Source organism: Numida meleagris, chromosome 5, assembly GCF_002078875.1.
Source record: "Numida meleagris isolate 19003 breed g44 Domestic line chromosome 5, NumMel1.0, whole genome shotgun sequence".
NCBI classification, from domain to species: domain Eukaryota; kingdom Metazoa; phylum Chordata; class Aves; order Galliformes; family Numididae; genus Numida; species Numida meleagris.
This window is the reverse complement of record NC_034413.1, coordinates 47,450,883-47,476,154: the sequence shown is the minus strand read 5'-3', so window position 1 is coordinate 47,476,154 and position 25,272 is coordinate 47,450,883. Positions and strand designations below refer to the sequence as shown.

General features: G+C 37.1%; 1 protein-coding gene across 6 annotated transcripts in view; it reads right to left on the bottom strand.

Annotated features, from left to right (window-relative positions):
- RAPH1 (Ras association (RalGDS/AF-6) and pleckstrin homology domains 1) overlaps positions 1–25,272 on the bottom strand; it is a 90,630-nt gene that overhangs the window by 8,307 nt on the left and 57,051 nt on the right. For 4 of the 6 annotated variants that reach the window (XM_021397489.1, XM_021397488.1, XM_021397486.1 and 1 more), the window contains 10 exons: positions 24,900–24,974; positions 16,380–16,457; positions 14,915–15,074; positions 12,868–12,989; positions 11,141–11,206; positions 10,706–10,849; positions 9,372–9,482; positions 6,222–6,320; positions 5,529–5,649; positions 4,723–4,865 (listed from right to left, as the gene is read on the bottom strand). In XM_021397489.1, coding sequence (XP_021253164.1) covers positions 4,723–4,865; positions 5,529–5,649; positions 6,222–6,320; positions 9,372–9,482; positions 10,706–10,849; positions 11,141–11,206; positions 12,868–12,989; positions 14,915–15,074; positions 16,380–16,457; positions 24,900–24,974 — 1,119 coding nt within the window. Of the gene's footprint in view, positions 1–3,201; positions 4,485–4,722; positions 4,866–5,528; positions 5,650–6,221; positions 6,321–9,371; positions 9,483–10,705; positions 10,850–11,140; positions 11,207–12,867; positions 12,990–14,914; positions 15,075–16,379; positions 16,458–24,899; positions 24,975–25,272 lie in introns of those variants that run through there. The other 2 variants (XM_021397491.1, XM_021397487.1) reach the window with 2 other exon arrangements.

Here is a 25,272-nt window from a genome sequence, read left to right as displayed (position 1 = left end):
GGGGGGGGAGTGGGGGGGATGGCTGTGATGCTGTATAGGGGGTCACCACTTTTGTCTGTGGGGACACAGGAGGTGCAACAGACATGAAGGGCCGACCTGCAAGCTCCATTCGGGCCTATGGGGAAGGGATTTTTAGTGAAAGTAGATAGGGAGAAAAAGATAGAGAGAAAGGGAGAGAGGGAGGGAGGGAGACAAAGAGATTATGAAGTCAAGATCTAAATGTGCCTATCATTAAAAATTAAGTGGCAGATTATAGCATGCAGGAATATTAGGAAAACAATGCAGCAAGAGATAGTCCTTTACGCTGACAAGCCTGAACTGTACCATATAGCCAGGCAGGCCAGCAGGGGGGGCTGGCAAGAATCACTGGGGCCAGGACTACTCCAAGCTACGTTGAATGGCAGGGAGAAAATATGCTTCTGGGGGGCAGGCAGCCGTACCAAGTGAGAATCACTGATCCTCCTGTGGGCAAGCATAATGAATCAAATTGAACACTGCCCAGAGTGTCACTGGCCACAACAAATGACACCATGCAGAGCAAGAACCTACAGGCATTTCTTCTCTCAGTAAAACCGGAGTTAAACCATACCCAGGCCTCCCTGAGTGTCTGGCAAGCCTTCATGTTGTTAGCTTAGGCCTTAACACTGCTTAGTGTTACAGAACGCAGAAACCCTGAACTGCTCTAAAACACATGAAGAGCAAGCTCTATGGAGGAATACTTCTGACATCCTTCTATTCCACATGCTTTGACATCAAACACTGTCAAGGAAAAAAAAAAATGAGGAAAGAGGGAGTAATGAAGCTTCCTAAGAAAATTTCCCCAGAAGGAAACGCTTAGAGACTTGCAAGACAGTTAGCTTGAAAAAGAAAAGCTAGGCATGCAGATATTATGTTATTCAGAAAAAGAAAGACGGGAGAACTGTATAAGGGAAACAGCAATGGGAAAGCAGCAGGCAGTGCTTTAGTCTACTCATTGGGTTTTGTTCTGGTTAAATTGTTTCTCTAAAATTGTAAACCTACATTCTTATTAAAATTAAAAAGATAATGGCATTATTCAAGTTTATCAGAACTACAACTACCTAGTACAAAGTGTTTTTGTTGCAAGCCAAGTTGTGATCTTCACAGTGCACAGCTTAAAAACATGCATTAGAAATGCAATACCAGCATGGCAACTAAATGCACTCAGTACCTATACTTCACTACTAGATATGTTGCCACAAGTTAGCCCAATTATGCTCATTTGTGCTGCATAATCTTGTTTACAATTGTTTTAAACACAGGTGCGCAGAGTTTCTATATGAACAGGGATAACACAAAAAATATTAGAGTAAGAAACAATCGATAGTAATTTACAACAAACATGAGGTGTGTCTCTACCTGTCATATCAAGCCTGTAAGGCAAGAGCGTACGTAGTTCCAGAGCTACATCAATGTGTTCACACAAGCAAGGGGAGATCTTGATCTCTTGCGTATTGTTAGTCTGTAATTACCATTCTCCCAATCACTCAAGTTAATGAATTTTCAAGTAGCAGCCCCTGACCTTAATTCTGCCCTGTATAAGGCACCACGGGTGTGCTGACCTTAGCTGTGCTGAGCTTCGCTTTTGATACCTGAGACAGCAAAAGGCAACAGGAAAAATAAAAGCAGCATGAAACAGATAGGGAGACTGAGGCACAAAAGTACAGCTCTATCTGAACAGCAAGACTTTAGAGAACCTTAAACAGGGAACTGTCCCTCATGTCTTGTCATGTAAAGCACACAGAGCACTCATTTTGACACCATTTGTAGCACCTCATTTGACATAACATTTTCAAAATCTAACAAGAAAAACAAGACAATGAGATTTTCACTGCCCAGCTGTGATGAATGTGCACAGGTGAACAAAGCATTCTTTAGGCAAAGAGTAGTCTTTCAAAATATGAACTAGACAGACTACTGGCATTTTGGGAAAGGTGGCTTTTTAAATCTTAGGTACATTTCAAATGCAGAGGAATTTTCCTCTTATCCACTGAAGACAGTCATTTTCACAGTGAGCAAATTAAACACATGATGGGAAAAATTATTGTATCTCAGGATGGCAATCTATTCCCACTCCCATATAAGCAAATTACATTTCCACAATCAGAAAAAATATTTGATCATACTTTGCTTATAGAAAAACCTTGAAACAGATCATTTTCCTTGTTTATCCTTATTACTAGGTGATGCCCTATATATCTTAGAAATGACTTACTGCATACTATTTCAATTCATATTTCTATCACATATCTTCATGGCTATCTGGAAATCCCAGAAATCCTATAAAATAATAGCAACCATGTTTAAAATAGTAACTGTGAGGTTTCTTTAGCTGTTTTTCTTAAGTAAATGAGCTTTTGCATTTGAACTGTTTGCGATCTCTTCCTGTGACAGCTGCATTTGGATTGGTTGGCCAATTTCAGTCAAACATGACAGATGTGTAAATTTCAGTGTATTTTCAACTTCAATAAATTGAAGTGAAATTATTGGCACCTGTAAATGGGGGGAAAAGCAGGCAGAACCATAGCCGACAAGTGCAACATCCTGACCAGCCTCAGTGTCATCACCCTGCTGAGCCAAGGGATGCTCCTTTCTGCCCTGCTTGTTGAAGAGGGTAAGAGAAGGGTGACATGGGGAAGACTGATGCAGAAGTGGAAGGGACATACTGAACAGACCTCCATTAATTTTGCCGCTTGCAGCAACCTGCCTTCATATATTTCTTTAGCAAGGTTTGTCACCAAAAGCTAGAGCACTGTGGGATTACTGACACTGAAGATATTGTTTGGAGACTAATCTCCCTAAACCAGCACGTCTCAGTATCTACAATTGCAAATACCTTTTCATGTAAATTACAATTGTATCAATACTGTTGTTTCCTTTCTTGTTATAAATATTTTTTTTTTTATTGCTAACCTGATTTTTTGAGCCCTTCCTCGGGCCAGACCTACACAGGTTAAAAAAGAAAGTACTGTAGGTTTGCTTAAGTTAAATTTGTGACCAATTTACTCAGAATTTTTTTAGCATGGTTTCAAATTATAATTTTACAAGGTTAATTTCATTTGGATTCTTTGGATGTTTTAGGGTGATCCATTAACCTGTGCTACATGTGAGGAAGAGAAATATACATTTTAGTGAATTTGTACACAGAAAGGAATTACAACTGATGAAAGCTTGAAACATGGATGGCTCTTAATAGGGAGCAGTCTGAATATTTTATTTGTAAAAATGCTTTAATCAGATAACAAAAATTATTGGTGTTTATTTAAATGAGCGATTGCCAGTGGCACTATGGACTGCATAAGAACAACGGTGGTCCACAGTGCTAAACTTCAGTTTTTCTCCAGAATTTCAGAGTGTAGAAGCAAGATCTTGTATGAAAACCAAAACTTCAGAAAACAGTAACATTACAGTTCTCATAGCAGTACTCTTCCACCTCTGTAGGACAACATGCTAGACAGACTCACGTGCCCTGTCTTTTTGATCCACCCAGCCCTGGCACAAATGATGCATCTTGTACACATACACAAGCCATCTGCTGATGAACATGCAGCAGGTTTTGCACACATGCAGTAGAAGAATCTGGGTCACAGTTTAGCAAGCTATGTTCCTGGGCTGAGTATTACTTTGCTATTACATTCAGATGACTTCCAAGCCAGCAGACACCGCAGAAAATTTACAAGTCTCAAAGAATACAGTCAAGTCAGTTTTCACATAGTGCCACCTGTTCTTTTCATTTGTACATGTGATGCTGTATCTTATTTCTACTTATTTATCTGATACACCAATGTCAAGTGTAGTGACTCATGGTTTTCTTTTACAAAGCCTGCTTCTCTAGCTTGAACTTACATTCTGGGAAAGATTCAAAATTGCAGGAGAGAAGATATCTTCCCACAACATTTTGCCAACTTACTTCCATACATAACTGCTGCAGTTAATACAAATATTACGGTTGTTCAGGAAATTCCTTTGAGCCTGACAACCAACTAGGTGAAATGGCAATTCTGCTGTGTGTGAAGGTATTCTCTACACCAGTCAACTACTAGACATGAAACTACCCAAATAATCACAGTCCCCAGGAGTAGATGGATTACTGTCTTTTGTAACTTTCTATCAGCAACAGGAGATATCAAATCTGTTTTTATCCACAACTGAAGTCAATTTTAGTACTACTGCTTAACTGTATTTGTGTTTACTGCCTTCATTTCCACAGAATATAATATCAATCGATGGAATAGAAACTACTAGAGCGTGCCTTAAATCGGTGTACCTGCCTTCAGGTCTCAGTTGTTTGCACCTTTACAGTGGAAAGATGTAGCTAGTTAACAGAAGAAAATCTTAACAAATTAATTTCATTTGTTAGCTTTTAACAGCTGATCTTTTTATTTGTTCTTTATATAACTCTAATTAATAGGATTATTGTGAAGGACTGTCGCATGCCTTCAAAGACCAGGAGGCTCCTGTGCACACTAATAAAAACAAGAACAGAAGGTTCTATGAGGAAATTCCCTGAAGAAGTGATTCTTGAAAAAAACCAAACCAAAACAAAACAAAACACCCCAAACCAATTATATGGCAGTGTATGTGAATAATAGAGTAAAAAAGAGGAAAAAATCCATCCCCACTCCAGACAGAGGTGGAAGAGGTAATGCTCTGTCTTGTGCATTTTGTTGTGTGCTGATTCTCAAACTAAAGTCTTCTTGTTACCTTGCTGGATTCCTCCAGTTGTGTGCCTCGCTTCCAGGCCTCAGAGAACATGGAGCTGACAATACTTTGGGAACGGACATGTCCAGTTGGCTGGGTGTCAGAAACTCCACTGTCAGACTGATTAGAATGATTTGATTGAGACTCTGTTTAAAAGAAAGTGAAGAAACAGCATATGTTTCTGAATATAAGAGTAAAGCCACCGTGCTTATAATGGAACTCTATGTGACATTTACTGGTCAAGCTTGTTAAACACATTATTCCAGCAAATGACACAGTTCCCATAAACTACTCCATATGTTCCTGCTCACAGCCAGCCCACTGAAGACTGCTGGCTGGACAACAAAACAGAGCAACAGAGCATATTCCTGCAGGCACACAAAATTTGTCCCAGAAGCAGAATCACGATTTTGAATCTCTGAAGAGATTGCTTGGATCTTCCTCTTTGGGCAGTAACTATTTCCCAATTGCCAGTTTAAAATATGTCAGTCAGCAAAAGCCATTTGCATCATTAAAGCATGGAGCTGGATTTTTCTTTTTTTCAGATACATGAAGACAGAGGCATCACAAATTTGAAAGGAAGCTTCCTCTTCAAGTATCAGAAAAACACTCTCTTTTGGAGGTGAATGACGAAGCACTATACGTTCTGAAAACACACACCACTGCAAGTAATATAAAACAGGTTTTTAGATTAATAGTCCATTCCCCCCTCAAATAGCTTCTCTTGCAGTCTCCAAATATATGATAACAACAACAGCAACAACAGAAGTAATTAAACCTTTCTATTAAGAGACAGGTCACATAATTACCTGGCAAACTAGATGAGCTGGAGCCGGACTTGATACTGGAGCTAGACAAGGAAGTCCAGTCATATGCCGATTCTGTTCTCTTTAGTGCTTCTTGATAGTTCATATACAGTTGCTTCCCATACTAAGCAAAATGACAAACAAATTTAACTACAATATAGGCTGTATACCCTTTTCAGACTGTTGATCTTCACCTTTGGCTTCTCTGTTCCACCTTTTTTCCCCTCAGAAAAAGGAGAAACGCACAGAGACAAAAAACCATGCTCTCTGTGAAGGATTTCACACAGAATTAATTCAGTGCAAATTTCATTTTGGTTTATTTAACAACAGTGGCAACTTCTTCCCCCCAACCTTTTGCATTTTTATTAACAAATTGCTAGAAGAAATAAAAAAAATGCTTATGCTAGAAGAAACAGCATCAAACCAGCCAGATAAATGCAAGAAATGGGCCAATGAATAAACTAAGACAGCCTGGAGATCTTAGAAAACAATTATGTCAAACCCAAAGACTCTTCTTTTCCCGCAAGCCTTCTTTTTAAAGCCTGTTAAGGGAGTTGGCTAAAATCAAGCCAAGATATCAGAATTTGATTATAGTTGACATTCAGAACAGTTAAGTACAGGCAAGTTAGATTTAGCATGTGTTTTGCCAGATAACTGTAAATAGTTTCAAACAGAAGACTGGCTAGAGGATGTTACCTTAGCAATGCGGATGCCATTGATCCATTGGTGTAGAGTTCTTACATCATCACAGCAAAGATACTTGATATACTGGGATTTCTTCTGGATCTGAGGATGCTGCATAAAAACATTAACCTTTACAAATATTTTAATAGGTAGGAATGTAAGGAGAGCCATTTAACTGCTGAGGTTTATAAAGACAAATTTACTGCTAGAAGCTCTTGAATGGTAGTGCATGTTTTGAGTTCACTTACAAATGTTTGAGAGAATTTCAGGAGGTAGGGGGAGCTGTTTTACACACAGATTGGCAGGGTGTTTAGTGAGCACTGACTTCAGGTTTGAAACACTAGGAAAGGTTGAGTCTTTCAGTATTTTAGTTCTGTACCTCCTACCTACCTACAGAGCCTTCTGTACCCTAAGGCTCTCTATATACATTTCTACTCTCAAGACAAGCGGTCAGAACAGTCTCAGCTTGTAAAAAGCTGCAAACAAGAGACAGCCGAAGTGTGAAGAGTTGTCTTCTTTAGTGCTCTATGGACTAACCACAGGAGGGAGACACATAGCATTTCAGTCTCTCTTCACACCAACACACATTAGTGGAAAACAAGGACACTCTTCTCTGCTTTTACATGGTATGAATGAGACACTCCACAAATGACACACTGTTGAGCACAATTCTGTTCACAGATTGTAGAACTCTCAAGGTCCCTGTCCTTCTGATATGGGGTGGTTGTTTAAAATACTTGTGCTCCCAAATGCATGTATAAAAAGAAAAATAGAAACACTATTTGTCACCTCAGGAGTAAATAATTTTCTATTCAAAATCAAACACTGGAATTCACTCTGGATGGCTCACCGTTGTTTCCTGTGTTGTAGAAGTTCTATGTCTCAAAGATGTCAGGGCAACTGACATTAAAATTTAACTTCAGCATTTTCATGTCTTCCCTTATGCTCACAACAGCAATAGATTATTATTATTATTTTTAAATCTACTGAGATAAAACTTTGTCAGGTTTATTCTGGGTGATCGATAAACTTAAAAAAAAATTCACTCAATCTGTCAAAATGACACAGATAGTGACATGCAATCATAAGAAATCAATTTTATACAAGTAATTTATACATACCTACAAACAGTGGTATTTTTGCCTTTAATTGCATTCAATTAACTATTCCTATGACTTCTAAGAACACAGAAAATATTTCCAGTTTCAGTTTTTTGCCTTCTTCCTTAATCTCATGTCCCATATTTGATACACAGTATCTACCTGTCAGTAGACCCAAACATATGTTGCCCTCTCTGTTAGAAGAGGAAATGTTTTTTTCACATCACAGATTGGTAGCCACACACTCCAGGCACAACCACCATTTTAATGTACTGACATACCCAACACCATGTGAGACATAATGATAAAAGGTAGAAGGAAAATTTAAGTACAGCTGTAACTATCTCGTTACTTGCACCATTTTCAAATCCATGAAAATACTTTACTTGCTATGAACATATTGTGAAAATATTTTAAATAGCTTTGTAGCTAGCTATCTTGCAAGAACTAACACTATTTTTGAACACTGTGTGAGTTCAGGAGATGGGGAGGGGCTTCTATAAGGGCAGGCAGTGACAGGAGGAGGGGAAATGGTTTTAAAAAGGAAGAAAGTAGATTTAGACTAGATATCAGGAAGAAATTCTTTACTGTGAGGGTGGTGAGATGCTAGAACAGGTTGCCTAGACAGGTTGTGAATACCCCCTCCCCAGAAGCATTCAAGGCCAGGCTCCATGGGGCTTTGAGAAACTTGGTCTAGTGGGAGGTGTCCCAGCCTATAGCAAGGGAGTAGGAACTAGGTGATCTTAAAGGTCCCTTCCAACCCAAACCAGTTTACGATTCTATGAATTGATGCAATCTAAAATAACCAAAGGCGTTAATTAATAACCCTACTGTTTAAGATTAGGCCACTGATTTCATAACATTTTTCCTACTTGTTCTTTCTATTTGTCCTTTATACTCAAAAGTTTCTTCCTTTATAGCATCCCTGTCTTCTCAAGTTGGGCAATATAGGTAGGCTTGACACTCTAATACTGATTTCTGCACAATTCTGAACCTATGCTCTGAGAAGACAGGAAATCCCTGACATTAGTGTTTCAAGGAGCATTAATCCACTAAATCTGCATTGCTGTAAGGCAGTTGCCAAAGATTTTGCTGTTATACTTGAGCACAAAAAGAACAATTAAATAGACTAGGAGTCATCAGTCTGGCAATTCAGAACGATATGAAAATATTTACAGAGTCATGAGGAGCACAGAGAACAGGAAACAACTATTCCCTAACTGTTCATGTCATTTACAAGAACTAGGGAAAATGAAAGGGGAAACAATTAATGGAATAGATAAAGTAAAGGCAAATACAAGGTTTTTGCTGAAGGTTTCTTGGAGTCCCAAAAGAAATGGGGTCATAGTCAGAGTAAGAATGTAGCCAGGGCTATTAAACAGACAAGATCCACTCCTTGGCTCTCTAAATTTCTAAAAGTTGAAAAACTATTCTGAGGAAGTATCTCTGCAAGACTGTCCCTCTACTTCTAATTTTCCCATAAGCAGCTTATAAAGAAAGGCCACTGTCAAAGAAAGTTAGATGAATCCAGTACAGCCACCCTTCTGTTGCTCTCTGTGATCTTTTTTTCGTGGCCCATCACACAATCTGCACATGGATCTTCTGGCAGGAGGAGGAAATTTGTCAGCTAGGTGGGTAAGAAAGTGATTCACAACTAATTCTTCCCTCTACAATAGTCCATGCACAGCATTTTCTCAATTTTTTATTGCATTTCTCTCTCTAGGTGGCTTGTTACACCATCTACACAGAAAATGAAGTTAAACATAGCTTTCTTCTGTCACTGTAATTTATGGTAATTCAGAATTCTCATGTGAAGAACTAGGATAATTCAGAGATCCACTCTGAAAACAGACAGTTTTCCAATTGTGGCATTACTAAAAGAAGCAGATTCTTAGTTATAATTTCTCCCTAGATTAATAACATATTAATTATGAATTATTTCTCACTTGCTCACAATTAGGAAGTGCAGCTATTACAAGGAGCTAAGACTAGCATGGAAATATTTGAACCTCTTTAACTGCTCTTTTTATTGTTAGAATATTTAAAACAATTATCAAGTTACCTTCAGCACTAAACAGTAGTCTGTAGGAGCTTTGTATTTGTTCCGATAGTCCTGTCCATAGTAAACATTGACATGATCTAGCTGTAGAAAGCAGACAAGATCCCGCGAGACCTATTAAGTACAAAAATACTAATTTACAAAAACATCTACATAAGAAAACCACACACACTGAAAAAAAACACTCTAGTGTTAAGACTCAATACTAATATAAGGTCTATCATTAGTTTCAGTCTGATTCTAACACTACCAATACAGCAAAGGAATATAGCCATGCATAAACTTTTCCATCAGACATTATTATTATTTTTTTTTACCCAGGATATTCTTTTTCAAATTCAGTCTGTTTTGTGTGTGCGTGTTCATTTGTATTTTGCCTTTTGACATCTATTACAGCAGACTACTAATATTTATTCAGAGCTGGTATCAGAATGGATTAAACAGGACTGATTTGACTGGGAACTTTTTAACATCAGCTGTTAATTAATCTTGGTAATAATCAATGTGTCCAAATTCTAGCGTGACCACAAGTATACTTCTAATGATGTTTGGCACTGACTGTAGGGCACAAGATTTTCCACAGGATACCTTGTATAGCAATTGCTTTAATGAAGTCAAAGGCTTTGGAAAGAATATCTGAGTTCAACTCCAAAAGGAAGTAATGCACTGACAGAGCACAGAGACAACGTCCTCATCATTGACATCTGTGTGGGAAGTGGATTCCCCGTGCTGTGGACTAGTTGATGCTATCAAGACCTATGGATTTACAGACAACTTGAACTTGCAGTAATTCACCCTTGAAGTAATAATGCATTTGTAGCAGTTATTTACTTTTCATTATTGAAACATGCATAACGTTAGTAAATGACATAAATATTTACCAGTTTCAAAACGTACCACAAATTGGTCTGCAAAAAATCCCATTTGTAGAAACTAACGAAACTAAACCCAATAAAATTATGCTCACTGGTTATGGAGTTGGCCCGGTATTTTACGATTGGAATCTGCAGTGCAACTTGGCCCTTCATCTGAATTCTAGTTGAGAAAAGACAGCTCCACAAATCTTTTTTCTTGGGTATTTCTGACCACCTAAGCTGAAACTCACTCAAAAAACCAGACCCTTGTTGTCTTGCATTTTTAAATATGGGGTTAGACGATTCACATCAAGTGTCACTACAGTAATTTATAGTAAATCTATAATTCACTTTCACAATAAAGCTGCACTTTTAATTAAAGGATGTGGCTCTGGGCAGGGCACAGCTAATAAGGCTGACTCTTGTGCACAAATGATTTATCAGCAATAAACAGGTCAGGGAAATTGCTTTAAAATAGCATACCTTTGCCTTCCCCTTAGGAACATAGTAGATTCCTGAAGCCCGAAGAAGAAAGTAACGTTTCTTCCAAGACTTCTTACCATCCTCTTTCAGCCACAGAACTCCCTCAATTTCTGGCACAGTTACAGAACTTCCACAGAAACATTCCTGTAGATAAAAAAACTGTGGTTTGGAAAGTGACAGAAAGAGAACATACAGCATGCAGTGTTTTGTTATTCACTAAGACTGAAATTCTGCATCTAAGGAAAGCACTTGTAATAAGGAGAGTTCTTTCTCTTTTATATGAAATACAGTAACATTAAAATAGTTATTTATCTCAAATGTTACATATTCAATTTTCCCAGATCAATATTCAGATCCATCCATTAAATTCAATAACTACAAAGTTTTACAGTTTAGTTTCAAACTCTGATGTTCTTTTTGTTTTGGCATTCTCACCTCTAGCAGCACCTCTTTATTTCTGTCTGCCATCTCAGAGGTTTCTTTTTTCCCCAGAAGATAGTTCTGTAACAAGAGAAAGGTCAGTATTCCTATAGGCATTCTGAAATAAAGCCAAATAACATTTCTCCTTTGCCTTCCAGTAGGAGTAAGAAAAAAGGTGCTGAGAATGATACTCTAATTAAACAAAACCTTATAGTCCAGTTGAAACTATCAAGCTGCTAAATCATACGTGGAACTTAATTACAACCACCTCTTCCAGAAGTACCCATCTGTCCCTACACTTATCCTAAAGTAATAGCCTCATAACAACATTTTCCTGGCTTTACACACAACAATAAGCTGACTGGTACAACATATCCAGAAATAAAAGTAGCGAAGTAACATGAACTTGAAAATCCCACAGAATCTTAAAATGCGTTAAATCCTGACATTATTTATGTGTTGACAGAAGCACACAGAGAATAAATGCACATCTTTCCACCTTGTGCTGATAGTTTCTCTGAATAAACATACTTCATGAAGAACTACTAAATACTCCTTGTCTTATTAAAAAGAGCCAGTAAGCATACGTACTCTATCTTATTTAGTAACTACTCCTATGCTTTTCTTCAGCTTGGAAAAGACCGACACAATGAAAGTCTTCTTCCTGACCTCTAGCTCTTACTGGAAAAAAAAAAAAAAACCAGAACAATATTCATAAAGTTCCAGATCAAGCCTTTAAATAAAGGAGAAATATGTGTATTAAAAAAATCGGTTTTACACTGGTGCCTCATGCTTATTGGCAGTGCATACTATTTGTAATGAAAGTAAATGTTTGTCAACAACATACTCTTAAAACTTTTTTTTTGCAGTTTTGCAGCTTCCTAACAAAGCACTAGAGTAAAACCTTATTTTCAATTTTTGCTTGAAAGTACATTTACAGTGTCCAAAAGGAAGTCCATGCAAAATTGCTACTCAGCTTGCTAGATAAACAGAGAGTTCAGATTCAAGAAGTTACCACATAAATGCCATGCCAATATAAAAATAATCCATGACCACAAATGGCAATTCATTACTAAGATTTAGAAGAGATCAGGTTGTAGTATATGCAAATACTTTTCAACTCCAAATTCTTCAAAGAGCTGCCTCCTTGCTAATGAACTGCTGCTGGATATCAAATATGTAGCTAACATTTGGAAATCTCCATAATCATCCCTCAATAATCAGTTCCCAAGAAAGAAGACAATCCTTTTGTTTCCTAAACGGGAAATGTGAATGAATAGAGGCAACTCCCAGCTTTCACAGGGAAGTGTACAGTCTCCTCCGGTGTCATCTGACCATAGTGTGCCTATCCTCTTCAGTCTGTTCACCTTACCAGTGAAGAAAGAACACACAGTGCAGTTGCAATACTCGCAGCACCATCTGCCAATACCTTCCTTACGTATTTATGTACATGAGCAGCACTAAGTACAATTGCCACGAAACTGTCTGCCTTTATCACCATTAAAATTGCTCAAAAATACATTAGGAAACAGATAGCTTCAGCTCGGGTTTTTCTGTTAGGCATCTAATTTTGTCTAAATCACAGCATGGATGTACATGGCACTGAGACGTAAAGTTGCCTGGCATTTTTGTATATACACAAGCATCCAAATAAAAACATTGAAATGAATGCTACCAGAAGTATTATGAATTTGCAATCAGACATGCACATACACACATTCAACATTAAGGCTCAGGCTTACCTGGGGATTCTTAAAAAGTGCGTATTTCTCTATACGTTCCACAAACATTAGTTTGTTTTGACTGTCTCTTGTCCAATTCAGAAGATTTTCAACTAAATTTTCATGATCTTCAAAAATCCTTTCTGCAGCAATAATAAAAGAGCAAACACATTTTCATCTGTCACATTTTGTGACATAAGCTACACTACAGTTTCATCTAGGAGACAAAGCATGTATGGAAAGAAAATACACTTCAAGACTTCCTAAAACGGGGAAGAAGTTTACAACACAAATAAACTAAGATAACTTAGTGAACTTTCAGAAGTGCCTTGTTTAATTTTACACATACACACACTCAGTACTCTTACTTCTCTCCCTTGAGGCTTATGGTCCCATCAGTATATTAAGCCTGAATAACCCATTTTTTGAACCTGACAAAGCTAACTATCCCACATGAATACAACAGACTCAAATAATATCTGAGATGTTATAAGAACAAATAGAAAAAGCAATCACATTTATATGTACTCTGGTTAATGGAGCTCTTGGAAGAATTTATTAGGCGGCTTTTTCAGCATTAAATTTGTATCTACATCCCCAGTTGCTATCTCACTCTCATAAAGTATCAAAAAAAGTAATAAACAATGATTAGAGGGAAAACAAAAATGTTTCTGAAAGTCAGAATAACCACAGTTAGTAGGGGTATGGTAAAAGAATTCGGAAAACGGACTATGACTCTCTGCTGAGATGGTTATCACCAGTATGGGACACTGCAAATCAGCAAAAAAGAAGAAAGGAATTTAGAAAAGAGGAAATTTTACTGAAATAGTAGAGAAAAACCTGAAAATTCTTTTCCTAAGAACGTATCTTTGGGAAACCATTGACAAAAGACACTCAAGTAACATCTTGCTCTCAGCAAGTACTTCCCTTTTCATATAGGCCATATAGTGTCACTTAGGCAAAGTAGTTCTTTCAGAATTCTTTGGGACTTACTTGACATTTAATTAGCCTGTTAAAACAGAACATGTTCCTCTCCAAATCAATTACACCACATTTTTACAGAGAGCATATGGCACTGACCATATCCAGATCTAGGAGTTCTCATTAAGGGAGACTGAGATGACGGGACAACTCAAAACTCTTCGTAATTAAGAATACTAAGAAGAATGAACGCAACAAAATGTCATCTGCAGGGAAAGAACTAACATTTAAGATAACAGAGGAACAACACAGGAAGTTAACAAGGTCTGGGTGAGATCTTTAAGACTCAGAGGATAACTTGTTACCCTACAACAGACTTTTTTCCATAACAATAAGCAGGGTTAATGTACTACACTGCCTCAAATAGAGAACGTTTTTACCAAAAGAGAGAGGAAATATTAACTTGCATTTTAATTTGAAGTCAGGATATTTGGGTTCAGTTATGGGTTTTTCCCTTTAGTCAGTGGATTGGGTACTTAACAGCTCTTTGATGTAATTGTTCAGTGATAGAAAAACAATATTATGAGTCCCCACTAACACTTTTTCCGGTTCTTTTCCATCCAGATGCTACATAAACAATGCACACTGCGGTACATGCAACACAACACAAACAAGGTTTCACTTCTCCTGGATCCATGTGATGTCAACTGTACTAACCAGAAAAAAAAAAATCTAGACAGTTTTCTACACTAAGAGCTCTTAGAGTCAGTATATATACTATTTACAAACAGGAAGAGGTATGGTGAGATTTTTTTTTTTTTAATTCCTTCTCTCACTCTTATGTGAAGAACACATCAAAAGCAAGAGGCTCAGCGACTACACATGACTAAAATTCCTCTATCAAACCTTCAAGTTTAGACATGATTTTAATACCAAGGAAAAAAACATTCCCATGTCCATTTGAAACAATGTGTAGAAATGTTCATGCAGAATTGAAATCTGACAAACTCACAATGATGAAACAATTCCTAGCATTGGATAATAAATATTATAAAGATAAGAATTTAAATTACTCTGAGGACACAGATATGCATAACTATCACATCATTAGATAAGAATTATAAATGCTGATAAATAATTTACTTACCCATCTGCAATTCAGAGATGGTTTCCACCAATGACCAGTCTAAACTATAACCACAATGTGACTTGTCCATCAGATTGTCTAATACTTGTCTCACTGTCTGCCTCTCATCCACCATCATCGTTTTTGAGCTGTCGTCAGACATATGGACTCTGATCACCAACTATTGAGCAGAAAATCAGGAGAACATGAAGTGGTTCAACTTACCACATTTTCAACATTTCAAATAAAAATGTATTTTTAAGACCTTGTTTCTTTTTCTAAGATTTTGTTAAATAACATAAAATATTAAGATCATTCAGTGTTTTCCTCAAAACCTAAAAAAGCCATAAATGATGATTAGATATTTGTCTCATAGAAGCTTAAGATATTGTTTACTAGGGTAAACAAAGGTCTTCCCAATATAATGTGCACATACTTCAGTTGGGCGATTAGGAAAAAAAAATCCCTCCTGCCAAAGTGTCTCAATCTGAGTAATAAAATAGCTGTGTGGCAATTTTCTCACAGGTGTAGGTGGCAGAAGCATAGATCAAGAGTTATGCACAAACTTACATAGAACTGAATTTTTTCAGATTTGCAGGTCAAACTTTCTGCCTGCTTCTTCCCTATTTTCTAAAAATGTCTATCATATAAGCAGCATGCCTATATTAAATCTTATTTTCCTAGGGAGCATTAAGCATTAGTGTAAAACAAATGTACTTTTAAAACACACGGACTTTTTGTAGTCCACTTGAAAGAGGTCACTGCCCAGAAAGAAAAATGCAGTTATTTTTTCAATTAATAAAAAAAATCCAAAGACAATATATTTTTCTTGCCAATCATTATGCTGCTTGCTTCCTTTTTACTCCTTGCTTAGCTGCAAAAGTTAAAATACAGTAGTTGTAATACACTAGTACTACTAATTTTTAATTCCCATCTTCCAACTCAAGACATTTTTTCAGGTTGTGATTTATAAACACTAAATTTAAAAGATAAAATTATCAAAAAACTTCAAAGTAAGAAGGCTAAATTTGGAGCGAACATCTTAAAATCTTTGATATTGCATCAGATGGTATCATCAGACTTCCTCTACTTCGTAACCACTGTCTATAATCTGCAACACTTGCATTCTATCTATCATATGTAAAGAAACTCAGATTTTAAGGTGAGAATGCTTAATTCACAGTCTTAGGAGGCTAAATCTTTGTTTCAGCTGTGGGTGGCAAACTATTCTAACAGTGCACTGGCTGCAAAATTCCTTAAGCAAAACATAATTGTATTAGATACGCTAGGATTTTTTGACTGGCGTCTAGATGAAAAAGTACACTATCACTCTAGATCAGAACACTACAGCATTCCTGTTTTCTTTAAGGTAGTAAGGTAATAGTTTTCTTAATGGTAACAGACAAAAAAAGAGAAATATTATGCATGCATTTTCCAGGCAAAAAAGTGTAAAAAAAAATCTCATAAAACAGCATAAATAATTTACCTTTTTCACTTGTGCCTCTTTAATCTTCTCTAAAGCCACTCTAATCTTCTCAGCTTTCAGTTTAGCAGCCTGTTCCTCCTGAGGGGGCAAGACACATCAAATTACGGTTAAACACACTCCAGGTGAACTTCAGTGGATTTAATTTTGAAGCTACCACACTTTAAAACAACTGAAATTCACCCATCTATAATTCCATAACTATTTGTTAGCAATGATGAAGACCATTATTTTCAAAACATTGTTACTTCACATTTCAGACACTTAGAAATACTACTACATTATCTCCAAAACAACATATTGGAGGTATATATTTTATATATACACACTTGGTCTATCTCTATTCTCTCCATTTTAAGCAGCCTAGCACATTATTATCAAGTATTTTAACATATGTATTTAAAGTCATAGACTTGGACAAGACACATTCAACAAGAGTTCGCAATTGAGTGCAACAAACAGACTTATGGCCAATAGACATACAACAAGTACAACAGCATAAAGAAAATACTGAAAACAAATCCTTCAAACAGGGTTTCACACTACGCCCATGGGTTTAGAAAAATTAGTCTGCAATAAGTTGCCTGGAGACTTTACTAAATCTAGACTCTGCTTCTCCTTGCTTGAAGTATTTTAAGATGCATAAAGCAAACAGGCATTCTTTTCTTCAATGTTCTTCTAAGACATTAATCTGGTTTTGTTAAAACCAGAAACACATTAAAAATTCAAGTAAAGTAAATCTATTCTATCTGCTATTACTAAAGAAAACCTGCATATTATGGTATTATCATTACTAACATCTTATAATTCCTGCAGATTATTATTTCTATTCAAAATGGAATTGAAATGACCAGCTAAACAAGCAACCACTCTTGCTAACATGATCACGGGTAAGTTTCATACTTTGTAAGTCCTAAAATGTGGATTTTTATTGAGGCTAATATCTGAAAGTATCATGATAATAATAAAACCACTAGATCAACAAACAAATATTAAAATGAAAAAAACTCCCCTTAAAATTATTCAATCTTTTTAGAAAAGAAAAATCAAGATTTTTTCTTCAGTAGTACAGTCCATCTCAAAACAGCCAGCATGCCATATTAATTTCATTACTTTCTTGAATTAATGTAATTCATGGTTTATTACATGTTTAGATGGTTGCTTGTAAAAAAATTAAGATTCAGCTACACTCAAAACCATAGAATTATTTTTTTTTCACTTCTCAGTGAACTACTAATATTCCTACCAACTCCAAAAGGAGATTTTCTCTGCCACTTGCACTCTTACTTAACAGCTATTACTCCTTCGCATCTGTGCCCATACTATGCACTGGAAAGAAAAATCAATTAGACAAGACAATCAGCTGCCTTGGCAGAAACATAACCTTTGACAGTGGAGCTGAAATAATGTTGACATGAAAAATTATTTGGGAACTCAACTACCTTGGAACACATTTTTAGTCTACAGGGAAGCAAAATTTTTATTTATCATAAAAATGGTGTTATAGAACATCAAAAGTTTAAATCAGCATAGTATTCTATTAAATAAAAAATTGTCATGACATCTAGAATTGTTTCAATGTAAAACACATCTAGAATTCTACAATACTCTTTAACTGTTTCCATCTACAGAAATAAACTATTACCAAAACCTGAGGTTTTAAATATTTATAGATTTTTAGCAGTGATGGTATGCATTCGTGCATTTTGAAACCAGCAAAAGATTTTCTAAAGCTTAACACACATTCTGATAGACTTGGTTTGCAGCTTAAAAAGCTGCTCGTTAACTCAACCATAAATTTTTATTGCCGTACAAAGGTTGACAGCACATTTGGTTTTGCTCTTCACAAAAATCAAGCAGCACAATTTTCCATCCCATTTCACTGTGCACCTGTGCAATGCAGCTGTTGATAGCTTGTCCCAGCAAGAGCACTTTATAGCTACAGAACACAGGTACATGCAGCAACAACAGAGAAAGCAGCACTGAATCAGCTGGGGACCTCTCATATACCTGCGCCAACACAACTAATCTCTCTTCTTATCTCAAAGTTCATAAACCATTATCACTCCTTAAAATGCTTAAAAAATGCTAGACTATACATGATTCCAAGGATTTACTATTCTACCATCTACCAATTACTTTTTATTTCCCACTACACTTTTATATGGGTTCAGGAATCAGAATTTCTTACGCTGTGTTACATTTTTAAGCAAGTCAGCTCAAACAAAAAACAGATTGAAGATGCTAAAATAAAGAATTGTTTTTAGCCAGCTACAAATTATGAAGAGAGGTCCAAATGGAAGAAAGAATTAGAATTTCTGAAAGCACAGGATAGTCAAGGATTTAAATTTATTTGATTTTGATCATATAGTTAAGTTTTAAGACCATTGCTGCAGCATTGCTGATATGACACGTTTCAGCAGAGCAGGAGGAAGAACTATCTATTTTGATTACTTAAATGACAGAGTAACTACAGAATTCTTCAAAACTCACAATGACTTATTCTAATCTTAACTGCCCAAGCAAAACCACTCATCCATATTCCCCACGAGAGCCACTCCCAAAACCTCCCTTTCACTGATAAATCATCTTAGTATCAATGATATGAGTTAGGTTGCCAAATAGTCATAAACACACATATAAATGGCAAGCAGAACTGCTGCCTAAGTCATGATTTCACAAGTGACATATGCAAGTGTAAATCCCTGGTATGGCTGATACATCTGTCTCACAGTGCTGCTGTGGCCACAAAGACAATGGGGGAGGTGACCTGGTTGAAAATTAACGCAGCATAAATACTGCTTTTCAGCAGAATTCCCACTTAGAGCGAATTGCCTTTACAGTCACATGCACGTTATATAAAAACATAAAGGAGATACAGAGGTCATAAGATTACAAAACCTGGTGTTTTCTTCACCTCTGATGGGAAAAGGTCACTCTTTCAGTAGCAGTACACATCACTACAATTACAACATAAATTCTGTCTTTAAAAGACAGCTTTAGGTATACTGTTGTACTTGCATTTAGGTCTTGAGCATTCATAGGCTTTGAACCTTGCTGATATTACATGGAATTACAGAAAATATTGAACCTGCTTTAAATAATGCTTGGGAATATATTTATGGTAAGAACTTGTTTATTTTAACATACTGCAAACTAAAGTTGAGTACAATTCCACAACATAGTGGTCTTAAATTTTAAGACTTTTAAAATTGTTTTTTTAAACTAGAACTCAGCTTTTAGTTATTTTACCCTGTACTTTAACACTGGAAAAAATAACTAAAAAAATCTCAAGTTTAGACTTATTTAGTATAATGACAGTCAATCTCCTGCTCCAGTTCCAAGTTAAACGTGCAGTAAAAGATATTCTGTTTGTGTTTCAATGTTAAGCATGCAACACGCGCGCTACAGCAGGGCTGACTTTGCTCAACTTTAAGCTTCCTGTTTCTAGGTTAGGGGTTTATTTTTTGTTTTATCATATGCCTTTAAGAAGTCATTAACTGATTCTTCTAACTTGCCAGGCAGAATAGAAGGAAGGAGGAAAATGCCATTGAAAAAGTTTATAGTGTTTAGAAAAGCTACCAATTAAACAATAAGAGGTAAACAGCGAAGTCCACGTTTCAGTTAGCATGGAAAATACAGAGATCACAAGATGCATACAGTAAGAAATATGTTTTATGTCTAATAATCAAATTCTTTCTGTAAAGTCTTATTTGAATAATCAGATTTACATGAACAACACTGACTTACTTCTAATGAACTAGAAGCACACATTCAGTGTTTGTTTTCCTAGCTCTAATCTAGCCTCAAGTAGAAAGGAAATCTCTTGTTTAGCAAGAGATTCTCTTTTCCCCAGGGTTTTAACTGAAACAGAAGTTCCTTTTGCCTCAAAACATCATTTTAAAATCTCAAATTCTATATGTTCCCTAAACTTCAAGACATCTTTATTAGTCCTATATTTAACCTGTATCAATCTGATTATTACTGAAGGGTTTTCTGTTTAATTTTTACTAGAACAAGTGTATATGTGATCAGCACTCGAAGGCAAGTCAGATGAGTGCATAAGTTAACAGAATCTTCCCCCAGCCCAACTCAAAGTGAATTATAACTACAGCTTTGTATTTCCTGACAAATTCATTGGGACACATAAAACACTCTCAGCCTAAAAAACGTGTAGCAGTGGTCCACTTATAAACACTGAACTTGTGTCTGCAGAATTAGTTCTTTACCATTCTCAAACATTTTTTTAATTGTATTTTCCCCTGAAAATAACCTACATCCAAGGAAAGCAAGAGGGAAAAGAGACACTCCTCTTTTCTAAAGCTCACTTAGTGTTAGAGAGTACAGCATCCACTTTCACAGTGAGAAGCCCACCCTCGCTAAGGTGGAAGGCCCTTTCTCCCCATACTGCCCCTTTCTCCCTTCCCAACTCAATATAGCATTTTCTCTAACTCCAGCACAGTTATGACTCCCTGTCACAGTATTTCTATCACATTAACACGTATGGAAACGCACGTGAAGCAGTAGGGTGGTTTTAGGGATTGTGCCTGAGAAAACAGTTCACCTGAAGTGTTTAAATCATGGCGATGATAGAACATACAAGAAAAAAAGGCGACATGAAGTTGTGATTTTTACTTCGCTTTAACTGAAAGGGGAGGAGAAAAACTTAGGAAGACCACTCAGTGTCATTTGAAAAGCAGACAGATCTGTTTTCTCAGTCTCAATAACTCCCATGAATGCAGGCTGTTTTTGTTTTTTTTTTCCCCCAAAAAATCTATGCACCATTCACAAGCTTTTTGCTATTAGAAGACTTAAAGTCCACCACAGATGATGGCTTCTGAAGGAAAAGTGGAAAGCCACAGTCACATTTTAAATGCATCTTAAAGTCACACTGTCCCTTGCCAAGAGCTCTTACAGAAGAGATCTTTCCCTTGCAGTCTGTTAATGATAAGAAGGAAGGGAAAGAGACAGACAGCTGTTGTTTATGAACTTCAGTGCAGAAGTGTGTCTACAAACCTCTCCAGAGCCTCTCCTGTGTTTGATCAAAATTTACAAGTACTTAAGTGTTGTGGGCTTATAATTGGTACGCAGCTAAGCCCCACACAGTTCCTTGTTTGCTTCCCCTGAGTTGGATGAGGAAGAGAAGGGTAAGAGCATTAAAGTTCATGGTCAGAGATAACAAGAGCTTAATAGGTAAAGCAAAAGTTGTGCGTGAAAGCAAAGCAAAATAAGTTCATTTATTTGTTACTACCCATCTGCAGGAAGATATTTAGTCTTTTCCAGGAAAACTGCACTTCATTATACGTACCAGTTACCTGGGAAGGTAAGCACTGTAATTCCAAATGTCCCTCTTCTTCCTTTGCCTTTTCCTCCAGCTCCTACTGCTAGTCAGGACATCATACGGCATGAAACAATTAGTTTTGTCCACACCTAGAAATGTGTCTCTCTTTATCTCTGGCAAATCTGCTTTTCCCACTTTTCAGACAATCACAGAATGGTTGAGGTCAGCTTGTTCAACCTGCTTCTCAAACAGGGTCACCTACAGCTGATTCCCCAGGACCACATCCAAAAGACTACTGAATACCTTCAAGAAGTGAGACTCCATAACCTCTCTGGGCAACCTGTGCCAATGCTCAGTAAACCTCGCGGTGTTTTCCTGATGTTCAGAGGGAACCTCCTGCATTTCAGCACATATCCATGGTCTCTTGTCCTGTCCCAAGGCACCACTGAAAAAAAGCCCACCTCCATCCCATATAAAGGAAGGGGAAGAATACAAGAAACAGTAAGACATAAAACAACTAATCGGCAAGCCAGAGACACCAGCATAGAGCTGTAATGTGATCACCCATTTAACAGATCTAACACCTAGCTACAATTGCAAAGTTAAGTCCTATTTCTTAGGATGGCTTATTTAATGTCACAACAGCATCACTTATCCATCATATTTGAAAAGCTGTGGCAGTTCAATGAAACTCCCAGTGACTGGAAAAAGAGAAAGATAACGCCCATTTTTAAAAGGGAAAAAAAGAATATGTGAGGAACTACAGGCCAGCCAGTCTCACCTGGGTACCCAGCAAGATCATGGCGCAGATGATCCGTAAGGCACAGGGAAAACAGAGAGGCGATTGGTGACAGCAAGCGTAGCTTCACCAAGGGCAAATCGTGACTGACAAACTTGGTGGCTTTTACATCAGGATTACAGCATTGTGGGGATAAAGGAAAAGCAAAGGATGTTATCTACATGGATTGTAAAGCATTTAATGTTTTGCACCATATAACATCCTTCTCTTTAAAATGGACAGATGTTAATTTGATGGACAGACCGCCTGGTGGATAAGAAATTGACCAGATGGTCAAATTCAAGGCATCGTGGCCAAAGGTTCAATGTCCAGGTGGGGATCAGTGATGAGAAGCATTCCTCAGAGGTCTGGAGCGACTGGTATCATTTAACATCTTTGTCTGCGACGCGGACAGAGGAACTGAGCGTATCCTCAGAAAGTCTGCAGACTCTGGCTGAGTGGTGTAATTGATATGTTGAAAGGAAGGGATGCCACTGGGAGGGATCTTGACAGACTTGAGGTGGTTCCATATGAACAATATGCTGTTCAACAAGACCAAGTGCAAGGCCCTGCACCTGGGTCAGTACCCAAGCACAAATACAAGCTGGGCAGTGAGAAGGAGTTGGAGGTTTTAGAGATGAAAAACTGAATTGTTGTTTTCCAGAGAAGTTGGGGATGCCTCATCCCTGGAAGTGGTCAAGGCCAGGTTGGATGGGGCTTCCTCGCAGCCTGATCTAATGGAACGTATCACTGCCCATGGCAGGATGGTTGGAATTAGATGACCTTTAAGGTCCCTTCCAACATAAACCATTCTATGATTCTATTAATTATATCATTTCGCTACAGAAATTTCTCTCTGAAGGAGGTCAGGTGGGAACCAGTAAAGGTATTCACACCAGAACTGTGTGCTTGATAGTCAGTAGAGGGCTCAGCTGTACTAAGACAATAATAAGCTGAGTTAACAATAAATATTATCCTTAGAATGTCAGGAATCTCATAAGCACCTGACTCAAAGGACTTTGAGCCCAGTAAGACAAGAGAAACATTTCCAAATCCAAAAAATTAACTCCATGAGTATTGTTAGAACCACTGATATGAAGTAGTTCGGGGACATATAATGTGATGGACTTGATATTTTGCCTTTGTTTTTTTTTTTAGTAACCCTGAAGTTCCACATGGTAACCAATACACATTATTTAAATAACCAAAAAGGAGGATATGAAAACATAGGGAGGTGGAAGAAGAATTACAGTTTCTGTGTTGCAACAAAGCAAGATTTACAGGTTTGGTGGCTGCTTTGTCACTAGTGCTGGGGATACAGAAGTGTGTGTGTGTTGATGGAGTGGGGGAAGCTAACAGATCAAAGGGAAAGTAGCATAGACTTGAGGTTTAGGAGAAACAGTCACAAAAGAAAGAAATTACATGTTTTTGTCTGCTGTTTAAACTCCTCTAGAAGAGAGTCAAAAAACTGTTGTCAAGATGCACACTGAGCATTCCGAGAAGAATCTTTAGATATCTAAGGAAGTAGTAATTCCAAACTTTTATTGGAAAATACAGGCTATTTAAGCTAATCAAACATACTCTCTATTGTTTTGAAGTGATAAAATCTACACTGACAAATTCAGGTTTGCTCAAGACTTTTTCTCCATATCATCTTTTAGAAAAATAAAAAAGGAGTGTTAGATAAGTAGGCAAATAGCATCAGACATATCTGACATCTCAGATACTGAACAAAGTTCTCTCACCAATGTGAAGGTGCAGATACTTCATCCCAGCAGGTTTTTTGTTTATTTTTTCATCTGGGAGATTTTTAGCTTGCTCTGTTTCTCCTACTCTAGTTTCAAAGGGAAACATGTATGAAAGTTACAATTTTTAAATTGAACCAGAGGAAATGATTGGCAATTTGTGGCCTCTTAGTACATCACTGACCTGTAAGGAAAATGTATTTATGATCAGGCTTTGTCCACACCTGGCTCATTATACTATTGTCTTATTATAATATTCTCCCTCTCCATTATATCTAAATAGCTTTTGTTTTAAATAAATAAATTCTATTAGTTGCTACAGTTTATCTTCATTAAGTGAGTGAGCTTCTTTATAGGATACTACTTCATTTTAACAGCACGGAATACTCTCACCTGTTTTCCTCCACTGCAGCTCTTCTTTATTTTCTTATAGTATTGAGTGGGAATATGAACAAAAGAACTTCTAGTTCAATATGTTTCCTTTGTATGCATTTTTACCTGCTGACATAGCTATTAAGTATTTGCCAAGAAACTGAACACTTCAATAAATGTGCAGTAACAATAAAATGCTCTTCAAAAACACCCTGGGCAAACAGGAAAATAATATAAGTAAACGCAAAAGTTCCTGGAAAGGGTAGGGGTAGGAGGAGTATAGCATACCGCAAAAGCTACTTTCTACATAGAAACAGTCACATGCAGGTGGAAAGAAGAAGTGTCACCTTGGTCAGCAAGTGAGAAGGCTTTCCTGCAATGTTTCTCAGAAGGAGGGAGGTTTCCCTGTCCAAATAGGAGTGCTTGTTCAGAAAGAAAGAGAAAGAACACAGGTCAAAAGAAGTCAGTAATTTTACAGCGTATTGACCATAGAAGATAAGCAGAGTTTAAGGGAAAAAAAAACAAACAAACACACCTACATCCTCACTTCATTTCCCTCCCACAGAAATGTGAACATTCCCAAATAACACAAGCCTAACACTAATATAAAAGCAGTCATGCTAGCAGAGGACACAAGTTTAATTAACCTTCCCCTGAACAAAAGGTCACAGAATAGAATTAAGAGCTTTGCTTACCTGCTACTGGTTTCTTTTCTGCAAG